This window comes from Schistocerca serialis, chromosome 11 (assembly GCF_023864345.2).
Source record: "Schistocerca serialis cubense isolate TAMUIC-IGC-003099 chromosome 11, iqSchSeri2.2, whole genome shotgun sequence".
Taxonomy (NCBI): domain Eukaryota; kingdom Metazoa; phylum Arthropoda; class Insecta; order Orthoptera; family Acrididae; genus Schistocerca; species Schistocerca serialis.
In genome coordinates this window covers 153,877,178-153,896,175 of record NC_064648.1, presented here as the reverse complement: position 1 = coordinate 153,896,175, position 18,998 = coordinate 153,877,178, and the positions used below count along the sequence as shown (strand labels likewise).

The 18,998-nt window shown below is 41.1% G+C and overlaps 1 protein-coding gene across 2 annotated transcripts in view; it reads right to left on the bottom strand.

Moving 5' to 3' along the window:
* LOC126427015 (uncharacterized) overlaps positions 1 to 17,174 on the bottom strand; it is a 77,109-nt gene extending 59,935 nt beyond the window's left edge. Inside the window, exons 1-2 of one of the 2 annotated variants that reach the window (XM_050089164.1) lie at positions 16,537 to 17,174; positions 7,160 to 7,815 (exon numbers count right to left, since the gene is read on the bottom strand). In XM_050089164.1, coding sequence (XP_049945121.1) covers positions 7,160 to 7,807 — 648 coding nt within the window. In that variant the 5' untranslated portion in view covers positions 7,808 to 7,815; positions 16,537 to 17,174. The remainder of the gene's footprint in view (positions 1 to 7,159; positions 7,816 to 16,536) is intronic. The other variant, XM_050089165.1, reaches the window with a different exon arrangement.
* Positions 17,175 to 18,998: the final 1,824 nt, after the last annotated feature.

Below are 18,998 nucleotides of genomic sequence, written 5' to 3'. Positions count from 1 at the left end.
CACTCATTGTACTTACTGTTGACAACAGTAATGCCCACTTTGCTCTTAAACTTGCATTCAGTATTGCTTGGATGTGTATGGGGATTGTTTTCCACTACAAGGTCAGCTATATGTCAACAGCGAGTCCTGCAAGACCGATACACTTACAAATGAAGTGTTGGCCAAAATGTACCTCATACACAAGTTCACCGAATGCAATACAAGAGCAGCAAGACAACACAATATGGAGTTATTCCCACAGTGATAATAACTATATCACAGTATAGGGTTGTTTTATCACTGTAGTGTGTTCATTTTCCCCAGAATTCATCTTAGTTTATGTATGATGTATGTACATAAGCATCAAAATACTTGTCAACATCTGCTATAAATGGTTCAAATGGCTCTGAGCACTATGGAGCTTAACTTCTGAGGTCATCAGTCCCCTAGAAGTTAGAACTACTTAAACCTAACTAACCTAAGGACATCACACGCATCCATGCCCGAGGCAGGATTCGAACCTGCCACCATAGCGGTCTTGCGACCCCAGCCTGTAGCGCCTAGAACCGCTCGGCCATCCCGGCTGGCAACATCTGTTAATATTAGATAAGTTATTGGAATTAATCTGTTTTAGCTTTTATAGTGAAAATGTGGCAAGTATGGGACAGTGTGTTGAGTATGGAATGAATGTAGATATCAGGCTACACTACAGATCAATCTGTTGCCACAATCTTTATCTCACATTTACATTTGTTGGTGTTATCAACTCATCTGAAATACCACCTACCAATTTGACCTAGACCTTGGATTATGCTACAGAATATTATGTCATGGAAAGCTAAATTTCAGGGCAGGATCACTGTTGTGCAGGTAATTAGACTGAAACACAGGAAACTTGTGCAATAAACTGAATGAATCACAATTATGTCGTAAGCCAGCTGTGAGCCACTTGAGACCCCAGGTATCTCATATGCAAATAGAAAATATCCATGAACAAACTCAGATAAACTGTCTGTGTTGTTGAGGTTCGCCCTCTATGTACACAGGATGAACATTAATAAAACCAACTAACTGCTCAGGCAGATTCTTGAGTGGAAATAGAAGAAAGAAGGTCCTAAGAACAAGAGTCTGGAAACGAACGGCGTGCGTGCAACAACAACAAATCACCCTGGAACAAGATACAGAGCTGTGACCCCACCTAAATCGTAACAGATGTTCAAAGTGCCTTCACAGGATGCAATGCACACATTCACACGTTACATCACGGAGTGCCACACTCTTTTGCACATTCCAGCCTCTCTCCAAACAGTGTCACAGGTGTTGTGAACACACTGTTGAAGGATCTGTACATCAAGAACTGGTTCAGCATACATTATGCTTTTCAGATGCTCTCCGGGGTAAAAATCCAGGGGGTTTAAAATAAGTCCAGTGATCTAGCAGGCCATGCTACACCACCTCTACATCCCATTTAACACCCAGGAAAGTTGATGCTGATACGTCTACAACTAATGCAGAAGTAGGGTGGTGCTCTATCATGCATAAACATCATAACCTGTCATATTGCCAAAGGCAAAGGTAGACTATTCCACTTACATTCCTCTGTTGACGTGCAGTGCGGAACTGGCTCAATTAGGTGGTCACAAGAATCCGCTGATGCTAAACCAATGTCGACGAGTCATCTCAACCATTCCCCGAAGATTGTCTACAGCCCACAAATGACAATTATGCAGACATGATGCCAGGTCTGGTAAAAGCTGCTCTGTCAGTAAAGGGCACCAATGACTGAAATCCCGTGATCGTGATGCTCTGGTGCAAAAACCAATGACAAAATCCTCCTCATAAAGGTAAATCCACTGCTGATAACCAATTGCACTCACTCATAGCATGTGATGGGGATAGTAGTAGTAGTAGTCATGCAGGATACAAATAATTGTACTTTGCTTACACCACACTGGCAGGCCACTCATGGAGCTTGTACTAGGTTTCTTCTCTACATCCTGTAGAATCTAGTCTGGTGTAGGCACAGTTCACTGACTCCCTGCACATTCGTCTTTCTCAAACGGCTCATGACCACACAAACGCCTAAAAAGAGCTTGAAATGTTGTTTGACGTAGTTGGTATCAACGAGGGTACCTGTTTTTGTATAGCCATGCTGCCCCTCTATTGTCTCCATCCACCTGGCCGTACACAAACACAGTCTCTGCTAGTTCCCGGCACAAATACTGGACCATTCTGCTGCTTGGTGTACATTATCATGGAGGCTCCCTCATAAAAAAATCGGAATTTAGACATTCTGAAAGAGGATGAGTAGTAATCTGCATCTTTTTTTAAATGGTGAACTCCTTTTTTTAAAACTAAAATAATTAGGTACTCATAACTACTGTACTGAAATTGATCTTATCCATAGGTAACAAAACTTCCCTACAAGGTTATTTGAATATGAACTGCATTATAAAAAAAAACAAAGATGATGTGACTTACCAAATGAAAGTGCTGGCAGGTCGACAGACACACAAACAAACACAAACATACACACAAAATTCAAGCTTTCGCAACAAACTGTTGCCTCATCAGGAAAGAGGGAAGGAGAGGGAAAGACGAAAGGATGTGGGTTTTAAGGGAGAGGGTAAGGAGTCATTCCAATCCCGGGAGCGGAAAGACTTACCTTAGGGGGAAAAAAGGACGGGTATACACTCGCGCGCGCGCGCCCACACACACACACACACACACACACACACATATACAGACACAAGCAGACATATTTAAAGGAGTCTTTAAATATGTCTGCTTGTGTCTGTATATGTGTGGATGGATGTGTGTGTGTGTGCGCGCGCGCGCAAGTGTATACCCGTCCTTTTTTCCCCCCTAAGGTAAGTCTTTCTGCTCCCGGGATTGGAATGACTCCTTACCCTCTCCCTTAAAACCCACATCCTTTCGTCTTTCCCTCTCCTTCCCTCTTTCCTGATGAGACAACAGTTTGTTGCGAAAGCTTGAATTTTGTGTGTATGTCGACCTGCCAGCACTTTCATCTGGTAAGTCACATCATCTTTGTTTTTAGATATATTTTTCCTACGATGTGACTTAACAAACGAAAGCGCTGGCACGTCGATAGACACACAAACAAACACAAACATACACACAAAATTCTAGCTTTCGCAACCAACGGTTGCTTCGTCAGGAAAGAGGGAAGGAGAGGGAAAGACGAAAGGATGTGGGTTTTAAGGGAGAGGGTAAGGAGTCATTCCAATCCCGGGAGCGGTAAGACTTACCTTAGGGGGAAAAAAGGATAGGTATACACTCGCGCGCACACACACACACACACACACACACACACACACACACACACACACACACATACCCATCCGCACATACACAGACACAAGCAGACATTTGTAAAGGCAAAGAGTTTGGGCAGAGATGTCAGTCGAGGCGCAAGAGGCAAAGATGTTGTTGAAAGGGTTTCCTTATACACAAATATTCCGCTCGTCCAGGGCCTCGCTGCTATGGAGCACTTCCTTTCACGCCGATCACCTGCCACCCTACCTAAAACCTCTTTCCTCATTACCTTAGCCACTTTCATCCTGACCCACAACTTCTTCACTTTTGAAGGCCAGACATACCAACAATTAAAGGGAACAGGCATGGGTACCAGGATGGCCCCCTCGTACGCCAACCTATTCATGGGTCGCTTAGAGGAAGCCTTCTTGGTTACCCAGGCCTGCCAACCCAAAGTTTGGTACAGATTTATTGATGACATCTTCATGATCTGGACTCACAGTGAAGAAGAACTCCAGAATTTCCTCTCCAACCTCAACTCCTTTGGTTCCATCGGATTCACCTGGTCCTACTCCAAATCCCATGCCACTTTCCTTAACGTTGACTTCCATCTGTCCAACGGCCAGCTTCACATGTCCGTCCACATCAAACCCACCAATAAGCAACAGTACCTCCATTATGACAGCTGCCACCCATTCCACATCAAACGGTCTCTTCCCTACAGCCTAGGTCTTCATGGCAAACGAATCTGCTCCAGTCTGGAATCCCTGAACCATTACACCAACAACCTGCAAACAGCTTTCGCATCCCGCAACTACCCTCCCGACCTGGTACAGAAGCAAATAACCAGAGCCTCTTCCTCATCCCTTCAAACCCAGAACCTCTCACAGATGAACCCCAAAAGTGCCCCACTTGTGACTGAATACTTTCTGGGACTGGATCAGACTCTGAATGTGGCTCTCCAGCAGGGATACGACTTCCTCAAATGCGGCCCTGAAATGAGATCCATCCTTCATGAAATCCTCCCCACTCCACCAAGAGTGTCTTTCTGCCATCCACCTAACCTTCGTAACCTCTTAGTTCATCCCTATGAAATCCCCAAACCACCTTCCCTACCCTCTGGCTCCTACCCTTGCAACAGCCCTTGGTGTAAAACCTGTCCCATGCACCCTCCCACCACCACCACCACCACCACCACCACCACCACCACCACCACCTACTCCAGTCCTGTAACCCGGAAGGTGTACACGATCAAAGGCAGGGCCACGTGTGAAAGCACCCACGTGGTTTACCAACTGACCTGCCTACACTGCGAAGCTTTCTGTGTGGGAATGACCAGCAACAAACTGTCCATTCGCATGAATGGACACAGGCAGACAGTGTTTGTTGGTAATGAGGACCACCCTGTGGCTAAACATGCCTTGGTGCACGGCCAGCACATCTTGGCACAGTGTTACACCGTCCGGGGTATCTGGATACTTCCCACTAACACCAACCTGTCAGAACTCCGGAGATGGGAACTTGCCCTTCCTATAAGTCAAAATAATAAAATTAATTTTAACTTACAAAACCAGATTCTACTTTGCGTTAGTCCCACCCGTGCTAAGTCCTCATCCCATCCGTGACGGTTTTGACTGCTACTTTTATAGATACCTTTGTTTTTATTGATGTTTCATCACAGAGAATTGCTTCAATAGTGTGAATTTAGTGTTTTCAAAAGAAAGTTAAGTGCAAAGTTCACAGAGTTCTTGTAAAATGTTGGTTCAATGTTCAATGCTATATCCATTCGCTGTCCCACCTGTGACAAGGTTATAAGTATGATTAACAGTTCAGTTCACTCTGCAAACTTCTGATCATATTTAAAGGGAAGGTAAAACTACTATTCATACAATCAAGTTTCAACAAAGTAGTAAGCCTTATTCTTCTAATTAAAAGATTACATCAATGTCCGCAGCTGTGGCTGCATGGTAACAGTATCTGCTCAGTTTTTGTGCGCTCTTGGCTTAATTTGTTTAATGAATAAGTGTGGAAAATTACAGAATCGTGTGTGTTAAGTATTACTTCAGAATGTAAGAGATTTGTGTACGAATAAATGCACTGCAGTCCAAAAAGCTAAAAGCCTAGAACGTTAGCAGCAAACGAGAACAATGTCCTATCTCTGTTAACAACAATGGACACCATCAATAAGTAAAGAGAAGTATCAATATTTTAATGAATCATTTCCAGCTACAAAACTATTTTTCCTGTCAGTTAAAGAAACTTGTTAACAACTTAACACTATTGAAGTTAAAATCTTCTGGGTTATTAAGCTGTGTCGTGTTCCTTCTAAAATGATAGACGTTTCGACCCCTCTGCTGGGATCTTCCTCAGGATCTTCTGGTGTCCACTACTGTGTTCTAGCAGTAGTGGACACCAGAAGATCCTGAGGAAGATCCCAGCAGAGGGGTCCAAGCGTCCATCATTTTAGATGAAACATGATGCGGCCTAATAACCCAGAACATTTTAACTTCAGTGATAACAGCCACGAAAGCCTGCAAACTTACATAACTTAATGGTATGTCTACACAAGGTCACTTTCCTCATGTGCAATCACAGATACCTGGGAATGGAAGGACAGGCACAAAAAGTTGTGGAAAGAACACATGTACGCATGGACATTCCCATGTACATACACTGCCTCATTACCCAAGCCGTCTACTGTGGATCCCCTTCTTTTCTTGGGAGCTTCTGCTGGATCTGCTAAGATGAAAAGGTGACAAAAAAAATTTGCAAAAGCTAGTGTGGGTCAAGAAGTAGCTAAATAACAAAGGTACAAGAAATAAAAAGTGACTATATTTTGTTTGCAAATTTCATGAGGTAGTCACAGGAAGATTTTAGTCTTTCAGCTGCGGAAGCTGTAGCACTAAGTCTGGCAATTTTTCATTAGCTAGTACCATTTAATTCAAATTTCAAAACAAAGCATTTTAGTGATTATTTCTGAAACAGAGAACTATTTAACAAAGAGTTTTAAACGTTATGTGAAGCTTAATTAACTTTCAGTGTCTCATTTGTATTTTATTTTATAAAAAAATGATTACTCCACTTTAATCATGAAAGATTATATTTAGGAATTGCTTAGGTGCCAAAACCCATTAGAACCAAGGTTCTGTTCTCCAATTTCGTATCTCATTTAAATTTCTAATAGTTTGTTGCGGAGCAACACAGACCCTATCATTTCTTTTCTTCAGACACGTGTTGTTAAGCCACCAAAGCTCAAATATTCATCCACAGTTGTCATACACACTTTTCATAAATTTCTAACTTCTCATTCCCTTTTTTGCATTTTGAAACTTACAGTAACTTTTTATGATTGGAGCCTTCTACCTGACAACTGATACCCAGAGCATCATATCCCAAATTTTTATTCAAATCATCTTTGGTAACTGCATTCCATGTGGCTGTTTTTTGTCTGTAAGCATCTACCAAGTTAAACGGGCTTCCTTTCGAGTCAACACGTACCAACACACACAAATTGCCTCTCGGCATAACCTTAACATATTACACAATGAAACACACACAGGCCCCACCTGGCAGTCATCTGCTGAAAAAGCACAAAGATTCCTACTGAAACAAAGGTGGGAAGGAATGTGCATGCACAGCCCCCCATTTTTAGGTAAGTATGCACACAGAAACACACAAGCGTAGTTGTGCTATTGGAAACTTCGGCGTACACGCATATTGCAACAGAAAAAAAAGGCACAGCACAGACAATTTACGGGTTGGCCTAATATGTGAAGTAGCAATAAATTTTAAAAAACTGATCACATCTTACAAGAGAGCACGATCTTTACAATTGGAATTGTAATCCCGAGTCATTTTAGAGAGAGGTTGCAACTATCACGTACAGAATATGAAAATAACTAACCTGCACATCTGCGTTGGTTTCAAAACTGTAATCCACTAGATTCTTATTGAAGCCCCAGTTGTAGAACACTGTCAAAATATCGTCCAGCATCAAGGGTGGCTCGAATCGGCACGCACACAGGGCGTGGTAGAAGCGCCTGACAGCGACCGCGTCGTCGCAGACAGACATCTGGTAGAAGAGGAACTTGGGGAAGGTGTCTGCGACAGCACATCGGTGCACGTGGGTCTGCTGGGCGAAGGCCTCGACGTGTGGTAAGACCTGCTGCCAGGTGCCCGGGCCGGTCAGATGCTCGCAGTACTTGCAGCGCGCCGCCCCCACCTCCGGGAAGCACGACAGTGACAGGGTGTCCGCAGAGAAGACGCGGAAACAGTCTCGCGCGCACACGACCTCTTCCGGTGGCTTCCACGAGGCGGCATCGATTGTGCAGCTCTCCTGAATGTCACTCGGCCCACTCTTGCAGATACTCTCCACCAGCGAATCCACTTCCTTTTTATCGTCTTCGGTGACGCGCTTTTCTTTTTCCTCCAAATATTTGTCAAAATTAGCGATCAGCTCCTGCATCCTGGCAGAAAGCTCGTCTTCCCTCTGTCTCCTCGCGAGGATTGTCGAGGTGTCCTCCACTTCGATGTCCTCGACATCTGAATACATACTGGTATCTAAAACAGAAAAATGTTTCATTCGGGAGTAATGTTACTAAAACTGTTTCTCCAAAAAATCATTACAACCAATTTTTTAACACGCATGTCTGAAATATTGCATGTACCGAGCCAGGATGAAGATCAGTATTTTAATGGGAATATACTGCGAAAGTCGAAGGACACATATTTTGGAATGTAAACTATTTTTGACCTTTTTATTACATTTTCTTTACAAAAGAGCCTTAATTGAAATTCCAAATGTGAGATTTGAAAATTTTATTGTATTACCCTACAATGGGTATAGAGGTGGCCTCGGCATGTTCATTTATAATTTCAAACCGATGACATACAGACCATCAAAGGGTGTCTAGTGACACACTGTCACTCAGATGTTGAGAAAGCTTCCTGAACCCGTCTAATGGCACATCACGTTTCGTGTTTAAAAGAAAAAAGAACCTGAAAGCTCCAGTCAACACAGATGATTTTCTAAAAAAAAAAAAAATCTTTCAATAGTGTTCAAAAAGAATTAAATTACTATAGCAGTAGCTCATTTCTGTTAAGCACAAATAGAAGAAATATTTCTATTTCATGAACACAAAAAGCACTTTTGGAACTGTTACGCCACAATCACATCTAGTGTGAAACATTTGGCAACAAAATTGTTAAGGCTTTCGTGGCCACTTGTTGACAAACTGCCTATTGGCTTCTGTCTCGGGTTCTTCGGCCGACGTTCATCTAATGATTTTTCTGATGTTTCGCCAGCACGAGTGGCTGGCATTGTCAAAGCTTCACCCTCCATTGCCGGTGGTGAACTGGAGCCGAGCTCGCGTGCCAACGTCCGAGGGCTTCTCTGCGGTCATTTCCAGTGCACGCACTGAATGAGACCGACCACGTAATAAAATTCGCTGACACGGAAGTTCTGGCTGTAGAGAAGCACTATCACACGCGCTTGTTCAGAGAAGCTGTAGAAATACAAAAACACGGGAACAGTTTGAACAAGAAAGAGGAAAGCCTTAAGGTAAACGGATCCTGGCTTCCCATATTGCAGCGAACGACCGTCGCAGGTAGCAAGAGGAGAACCGCACCAGAAATGACCGCGGAGAAGCCCTCGGACGTTGGCGCACCAGGTACATACAGTCTGCGGTCGCTAGCTCGGCTCCAGTTCACCACTGGCAATGGAGGGTGAAGCTTTGACAATGCCAGCCACTCGTGCTGGCAAAATATCAGAAAAATCATTAGATGAACGTCGGCCGAAGAACCCGAGACAGAAGCCAATAGGCAGTTTGTCATTTGGCAACAAGTTCAGCACAGATCTAAGAAAACATTGTTTATGGCTGGTAATCATTAAATGCCACTATATGGCACCAGTATATGTTCTGACTAACTTTGAGTAGCAGACTCCAGTAATTTTTGAACTTTTTACACCCTCAAAAGAAAGAGGAGTGCCTCTGGAATGAACAAAGTGAGAATTAATAAAATTCCAAACATAGTCCCATTGAAGTGTAAGTAACCACTTCATACAAGCAATAAGGTCCAGAATGAAATTTTCACTCTGCAGCGGAGTGTGCGCCGATATGAAACTTCCTGGCACATTAAAACTGTGTGCCGGACTGAGACTCGAACTCGGGACCTTTGGCTTTCGTGGGCAAGTTTCAAGCAATAAGTTACTACCTGTATCTGTTGATAAACTACGATCATCACCTGCACATACAAATTTCGTCAAGTGGCTAATAAATGTGAACACGCATATTGTTCGAAAATTCATTTGTGTGTAGGTGAAATGGGGAGGCTGGACACTGCATTTCTACAAGGCAGGGCATCCGATAATAGTTTATCACAGGTCATCACTTGCTGGCTCAGCAGTAGCTCCATGGAGGTAGGCCCTTTCCCGGAGATACACAGCACTCCGGACACTGGTGAGACTGGTGTTGATAAAAGGATGAAATCACGAGAACAGCTCAGTGTCTTCGATGTTCTATTTAATGACAGAAATGTATTACAGTGAGTGTTTCCCCGAGTTATTTCGAATTAATACATACAATATTATGAAAAGGATACGCTGCTACTCGCCATATACAGAGATGTTGAGTCGCAGACAGGCACAACGAAAAGACTAACAAACATGTTAGCTTTCAGACAGAAGGCCGCCTTTTGAAATAGACAACATACACACACATTCACACAAAAGCAGCTCTACCACATACATGACCACTGCATCTGGCGGCCAGCAACAGTTCTCTATCCTTTTCATAACAGTGTCATTATTCCATCACAGATTTTTCACTGTAGGAGTTAACATATAATATTTCATAAAAAAGATATAGGCCCCCTATCTTTATTCGGTGTATTCGAGAGAGAGTTTGAACTTAAGTTTTCAGCCTCAAGATTTCAGTCTATGGAGACAAAGTCAACATCAAGAATTATCATGGCACATGAGTATAAGAAAAAAAGGATCTCGTGTGATCATATGACAATCTTTCTATTTATCGGTACGTCACCTCATTTTTATATATAATTTTTCTATTTATTATTATTATTATATTATTATTTACTATTTTTATTATTAGTCCTGTGGATAAAATCAGTACAGTAACTTGTACAATTGACGCGTTAAGTCAATACAAAAATGCATATTACAACAAATAGGAAAATATCTTAAGTGATGACTGTTTTGATATACTTTTGTTTACTACCACAAGTCAGATTCCAACAATTCCTGGATGGCGTAAAAGCAGTATTTTATTCAGAGATTTTACATGCATTTTAAATTTTTTCACTTCCCAAATTCCTTTTATTGATGTTGCAAGGTGATAGCATAATTCTATTCCCACACATTTAACACCACTATTGTATAAGTTTGTGGGATGGGTGAATTAGTCGTAAAGAGGTTTTTAAACTTTTGTCATGAGGTGGTGATCCATACCTCTGAAGTTTGTTAATGCTTTCCTTAGTGAAATGTATTTCTAGTGTGTATTGGCATGAAAATTTTTGGAATCTGACTTGTCCTAGTAAACAAAAGTAAATCAAAATGATTAAATGATGACGACGTCCTCTTGGGTAAAATATTCCGGAGGTAAAATAGTCCCCCATTCGGATCTCCGGGCGGGGACTACGCAAGAGGATGTCGTTATCAGGAGAAAGAAAATGGCGTTCTACGGATCGGAGCCTGGAATGTCAGATCACTTAATCGGGCAGGTAGGTTAGAAAATGTAAAAAGGGAAATGGATACGTTAAAGTTAGATATAGTGGGAATTAGTGAAGTTCAGTGGCAGGAGGAGCAAGACTTCTGCTCAGGTGACGACAGGGTTATAAACACAAAATCAAATAGGGGTAATGCAGGAGTAGGTTTAATAATGAATAGGAAAATAGGAATGCGGGTAAGCTACTACAAACAGCATAGTGAACGCATTATTGTAGCCAAGATATATACGAAGCCCACACCTACTATAGTAGTACAAGTGTATATGCCAACTAGCTCTGCAGATGAAGAAATTGAAGTAGTGTATGACGAGATAAAAGAAATTATTCAGATAGTGAAGGGTGACGAAAATTTAATAGTCATGGGTGACTGGAATTCGAGAGTAGGAAAAGGGAGAGAAGGAAACATAGTGGGTGAATATGGATTGGGGGAGAGAAATGAAAGAGAAAGCCGTCTGGTAGAATTTTGCACAGAGCATAACTTAATCATAGCTAACACTTGGTTTAAGAATCATGAAAGAAGGTTGTATACATGGAAGAACCCTGGAGATACTAAAAGGTATCAGACAGATTATACAGGGTTATTACAAATGATTGAAGCGATTTCACAGCTCTACAATAACTTTATTATTTGAGATATTTTCACAATGCTTTGCACACACATACAAAACCTCAAAAAGTTTTTTTAGGCATTCACAAATGTTCGATATGTGCCCCTTTAGTGATTCGGCAGACATCAAGCCGATAATCAAGTTCCTCCCACACTCGACGCAGCATGTCCCCATCAATGAATTCGAAAGCATCGTTGATGCGAGCTCGCAATTCTGGCACGTTTCTTGGTAGAGGTGGTTTAAACACTGAATCTTTCACATAACCCCACAGAAAGAAATCGCATGGGGTTAAGTCGGGAGAGCGTGGAGGCCATGACATGAATTGCTGATCATGATCTCCACCACGACCAATCCATCGGTTTTCCCCTTACAGAGGCATCCAGAAGCTTTAAACTGCGCATACCATCGCCGAATGGAGTTAGCAGTTGGTGGATCTTTGTTGAACTTCGTCCGTAAGTGTCGTTGCACTGTTATGACTGACTGATGTGAGTGCATTTCAAGCACGACCTACGCTTTCTCGATTCCTGTCGCCATTTTGTCTCACTACACTCTCGAGCGCTCTGGCGGCAGAAACCTGAAGTGCGGCTTCAGCCGAACAAAACTTTATGAGTTTTTCTACGTATCTGTAGTGTGTCATGACCATATGTCAATGAATGGAGCTACAGTGAATTTATGAAATCTCCTTCAATCATTTGTAATAGCTCTGTATAATGGTAAGACAGAGATTTAGGAATCAGGTTTTAAATTGTAAGACATTTCCAGGGGCAGATGTGGACTCTGACCACAATCTATTGGTTATGACCTGTAGATTAAAACTGAAGAAACTGCAAAAGGGTGGGAAGCTAAGGAGATGGGACCTGGATAAACTGAAAGAACCAGAGGTTGTACAGAGTTTCAGGGAGAGCATAAGGGAACAATTGACAGGAATGGGGGAAAGAAATACAGTAGAAGAAGAATGGGTAGCTTTGAGGGATGAAGTAGTGAAGGCAGCAGAGGATCAAGTAGGTAAAAAGAAGATGGCTAGTAGAAATCATTGGGTAACAGAAGAAATATTGAATTTAATTGATGAAAGGAGAAAATATAAAAATGCAGTAAATGTAGCAGGCAAAAAGGAATACAAACGTCTCAAAAATGAGATCGACAGGAAGTGCAGAATGGCTAAGCAGGGATGGATAGAGGACAAATGTAAGGATGTAGAGGCTTGTCTCACTAGGGGTAAGGTAGATACTGCCTACAGGAAAATTAAAGAGACCTTTGGAGATAAGAGAACCACTTGTATGAACATCAAGAGCTCAGATGGAAACCCAGTTCTAAGCAAAGAAGGGAAAGCAGAAAGGTGGAAGGAGTATATAGAGGGTCTATACAAGGGCGATGTACTTTAGGACAATATTATGGAAATGGAAGAGGATGTAGATGAAGATGAAATGGGAGATACGATACTGCGTGAAGAGTTTGACAGAGCACTGAAAGACCTGAGTCGAAAAAAGGCCGCGGGAGTAGACAACATTCCATTGGAACTACTGACGGCCTTGGGAGAGCCAATCCTGACAAAACTCTACCATCTGGTGAGCAAGATGTATGAAACAGGCGAAATACCCTCAGACTTCAACAAGAATATAATAATTCCAATCCCAAAGAAAGCAGGTGTTGACAGATGTGAAAATTACCGAACAGTCAGTTTAATAAGCCACAGTTGCAAAATACTAACACGAATTCTTTACACACGAATGAAAAACTGGTAGAAGCCGACCTCGGGGAAGATCAGTTTGGATTCCGTAGAAATACTGGAACACATGAGGCAATACTGACCCTACGACTTATCTTAGAAGAAAGATTAAGGAAAGGCAAACCTACGTTTCTAGCATTTGTAGACTTAGAGAAAGCTTTTGACAATGTTGACTGGAATACTCTCTTTCAGATTCTGAAGGTGGCAGGGGTAAAATACAGGGAGCGAAAGGCTATTTACAATTTGTACAGAAACCAGATGGCAGTTATAAGAGTCGAGGGACATGAAAGGGAAGCAGAAGGGAGTAAGACAGGGTTGTAGCCTCTCCCCGATGTTATTCAATCTGTATATTGAGCAAGCTGTAAAGGAAACAAAAGAAAAATTCAGAGTAGGTATTAAAATCCATGGAGAAGAAATAAAAACTGAGGTTCGCCGATGACATTGTAATTCTGTCAGAGACAGCAAAGGACTTGGAAGAGCAGTTGAATGGAATGGATAGCATCTTTAAAGGAGGATATAAGATGAACATCAACAAAAGCAAAACAAGGATAATGGAATGTAGTCGAATTAAGTCAGGTGATGCTGAGGGAATTAGATTAGAAAATGAGACACTTAAAGTAGTTTTGCTATTTGGGGGGCAAAATAACTGTTGATGGTCAAAGTAGAGAGGATATAAAATGTAGACTGGCAATGGCAAGGAAAGCGTTTCTGAAGAAGAGAAATCTGTTAACATTGAGCATAGATTTAAGTGTCAGGAAGTCTTTTCTGAAAGTATTTGTATGGAGTGTAGCCATGTATGGAAGTGAAACATGGACGATAAATAGATTGGACAAGAAGAGAATAGAAACTTCCAAAATGTGGTGCTACAGAAGAATGCTGAAGATTAGATGGGTAGATCACGTAACTGATGAGGAGGTATTGAATAGGATTGGGGAGAAGAGAAGTTTGTGGCACAACTTGACCAGAAGAAGGGATTGGTTGGTAGGACATGTTCTGAGGCATCAAGGGATCACCAATTTAGTATTGGAGGGCAGCGTGGAGGGTAAAAATCGTAGAGGGAGACCAAGAGATGAATACACTAAGCAGATTCAGAAGGATGTAGGTTGCAGTAGGTACTGGGAGATGATGAAGCTTGCACAGGATAGAGTAGCATGGAGAGCTGCATCAAACCAGTCTCAGGACTGAAGACCACAACAACAACATTGGCATGAAAGGGATAATATATTTGGCTTCTTAAATAGTGGTGTGCATGGTTCTCTTTGCTGTTCGAATAAAATTGTTAAAATTGTTCTGACTACTTTCTTTTGAAATTTCACTAACTTAAACTAAGGCCCTTTTTAAGAAAAATAAAAAGTTATTGAGGGGAAAAGACCATAATACTTAAGACTGTACTAATGCTTACAACATTCCTTATGGATTTGATCATAAAACATGAGTGTTGTGCTAGTTAAATCAATGTGCTTTCTACAAGTAATGATGTCAATTATGACTTCTGTACCCTGTCAACTTTAACTCCAAATCTAACTATGAATTAGCTGAGGTTGAACACACAACACTTCACCATACAGAAATTCAGTGGTATGCTTAATACTATCAGAAGCATTCTAGAGAGGCCTCTGCTAATAGAATGCAACCAAATTTCATCAGGTCCTAAGAAAACAAAGGGTTCGTAAGTATAAGGCAGATGGATCAACAACTGCAGCTTTCCCTACCACATTTGTCTGTACCAATTGTGACAATACTTCTGTAAAGCAAGTGATGTAAATGTTTGTCACTAGCTTTGTGCCACACTAACAGCAGTATATTATGACTTATGTAAGATGTGTTAACTAAAGTATACTGATTACATCTACATTGTAACTCGTTTCGAAGATAAATTCAAACAAATTTTATAATTGTATTGGAACAATATAAAATAATCTCTTCCAGCACCTTCATGCAGCTGAACTGTGCAAGACATGCGAACTGACTTAGAAGCCTCCACATTTTGAATAATACGTTTCATCTGTACAGAATGAGATGATAGTTTAACATATGCACACATTAACTTCTGTGTGCAAACAAACATTCAAGGAGTCACAACCGTTACAGCACTTATTTATGCCGCCTCTGAACTATGGGAGACTATACAAGCAATTCAGGGTCTCCATAAAAAACATTGAAGTATTCATGTCAATTTCATCCACCAGAACAAAAAAAAAATGCCAAAAAGTGACAATCTTCAACATTTGTTTATCAAGGCATCTATAACAATCTGATAAGTTTTATACTGGAGAGCCTATGTCACAGCGACGACTAAGGTGGCGAAATAATATGATGCGCCAGAATTGTGGTCAGCAAGATATCAACATTTTAACTGCATGAATATTATATTTCCTACGTTAGTATAAAACAAATAGTTCACTAACTATTCAATTTTAGTGTGCTCTCACACCAACAGGATTATAATGACGTAATTTCTTTTATTCTGAAAAGTGCAGTTCCTGTATTATTTATACAAGATGTGTGAAGTTTCTAGTGTATTACAAACTTCATATACTACCTACATTTTCACAGTTTAACACTGAATTGGCAAAGTAATGTGCATTTGTCACACCTGTAACAAAGAGACATACTGGTAATCCAATTACCACTATGTACATGACACGTTTGTGATTGTAGCTTCTTCAATTGTAAGTTCAGGGTGTCATCCATTCTCGACATTAAAATTTATGTGACTTATTCTAAATGTATCCCTCCAAACGCGTCCACATGTGCAGCCATAAGCACAAAATGATCCACTACTGAAGCACCGATTCAGGCGTTCTACAACTATGAATGAAATAAAACATTCGGTCACATTATGGCCTATACGTACCGCTCTACGAAAGTGGAGCACTTTTTAACAGGACTCCACTCTACATCCACAATAAATACCAACAATGTCAACAAGGACTTGGCAACTAGTACCAACGGGAGGCAATACTTTTCAGTCCATTCCTATGCACTCAACATTAACAATCCACCTAACAGAATTACCGCTGACAATCTTACCCAAAAATACTACAAATTTGTTCAGTACATCACTATCCACAGTAGAAAACTGAAATTTAGAAATACAAGGACGCAAAAAATTTCCTTCATGATTTAGAAGGGAACGAGTACGGGTTTCAAACTGCAGATATACTATAACCTATACTTGCACGTTTACATTAACGTCATTACCTGTAACTCAAACAGCTTCGTCGCAGATGGACTAATAAATGGAATGCTCCAGTTAATGTTTGTCCCACAACAGTTACTTGACACTCACAATCATTACTTGATTACAATCGTTGGCGTCCCCAGGTCACAAGTGATCATCTTCCAACCTAATCTAATCCTAAACGTACATTTGGCAACGCGTTCGAGGGTGGGTTCAAAAAACATAAATAAAAGTGGACAACACAAGCATATCGTGGTTATGAACGGAACAGTTCTATTCGTATTACTACGCAAAAGGGTAAAATAAACACAGAGGTTCACAAGCGATTCAAGTTATTGGCATATATTACATTCATATCCACCACACTGAAACGCAGACAAAAAGTGGATCTATAATCAAAATTATGAAAGTTTCACTACCGAACACTGATAAGACGCTAATCAAAAATTACAATTACACTCGCCCGTGTGGATTTATCTTGTTTTCTGCGTACTAGAACGCGTGGTATTTTATAACATATCACAGATCGTAATACCATAAAAAACATCGATTTGTCAACCTCCCACAACTGTAACTCTCTCGCTCACTTTCTACAATTACACTTGCTGCACTTCACAACAATCCCCATTTGACTTCCCTCCTAAATTTGGCCAAAGATTCCAATACATTTCGCCTCTGACATCTTGTCATTTCAAAGTCGATCAGAACCTAGATCTATATTCTATGGTAAATCTCGACGATCTTCTCGAAGTCTTACTCGATTCGAAAATTGATGTCTTTAATTATGCTGGAGCGAAATACTGTAGATTGGAGTACAAATAACTTATTGGTCCTTTCTTTATTGTAACCAAAAGTTAAAACAAAGATATAATATTATAATGTCCCGAAAGACAGCCATATACTGGATCCACATCTACATCTACATCCATACTCCGCAAGCCATCTGACAGTGTGTGGCGGAGGGTACCCTGAGTACCTCTATCGGTTCTCCCTTCTATTCCAGTCTCGTATTGTTCGTGGAAAGAAGGATTGTCGGTGTGCTTCTGTGTGGACTCTAATCTCTCTGATTTTATCCTCATGGGCTCTTCGCGAGATATACGTAGGAGGGAGCAATATACTGATTGACTCTTCGGTGAAGGTATGTTCCCGAAAGTTTAACAAAAGCCCGTACCGAGCTACTGCGTGTCTCTCCTGCAGAGTCTTCCACTGGAGTTTATCTGTCATCTCCGTAACGCTTTCGCGATTACTAAATGATCCTGTAACGAAGCGCGCTGCTCTCCATTGGATCCCCTCTATCTCCTCTATCAACCCTAACTGGTACGAATTCCACACTGCTGAGCAGTATTCAAGCAGTGGGTGAACAAGTGTACTGTAAGCTACTTACTTTGTTTTCGGATTGCATTTCCTTAGGATTCTTCCAATGAATCTCAGTCTGGCATCTGCTTTACCGACGACCAACGTTGTATGATCATTCCATTTTAAATCACTCCTAATACGTACTCCCAGATAATTTATGGAATTAACTGCTTCCAGTTGCTGACCTGCTATATTGTAGCTAAATGATAAAGGATCTTTCTTTCTATGTATTCGCAGCACATTATACCTGTCTACATTGAGATTCAATTGCCATTCCCTGCACCATGCGTCAATTCGCTGCAGATCCTCCTGCATTTCAGTACAATTTTCCATTGTTACAACCTCTTGATACACCACAGCATCATCTGCAAAAAGCCTCAGCGAACTTCCAATGTCATCCACAAGGACATTTAAGTATATTGTGAATAGCAACGGTCCTATGACACTCCCTTGCGGCACACCTGAAATCACTCTTACTTCGGAAGACTTCTCTCCATTGAGAATGACATGCTGCGTTCTGTTATCTGGGGACTCTTCAATCCAATCACTTAATTGGTCTGATAGTCCATATGCCCTTACTTTGTTCATTAAACGACTGTGAGGAACTGTATCGAACGCCTTGCGGAAGTCAAGAAACACAGCATCTACCTGTGAACCCGTGCCTATGGCCCTCTGAGTCTCGTGGACGAATAGGATGAAAATAAATATCTGGCGCATCACACCACGAAAAGCGAAAATGAAACCCCCTAAAAAAAAAACTAGTTACAACATCCTTCTACTGTCAATACTCCCAGTCTTGTTTTATTGAGTTTGTTTTGAGATCATTAACAGAGCTTTTCTGTTTAATATGAATTTGTCTGTAGTTAAAGGTTTTGTAATAAGTCTGCCGACTGTTTATTAGAATAAACATAATAAACTTCAGTCTCATTATTTTCAACATGATCACGTATATAATGCTATTTAATGTCAATGTCCTCGGTATCTTTGTGGTGTTCCGTGTTTTTAATCGGGTGAATAGCACTTTGATTGTCAGCATGGAGTGTTGTTGGTTTGTCTAACTGAAAACCAAGTTCATTAAGAAAACCACGCAACCAAATATCTTCAGCACCACCATCTCAAGCTACTA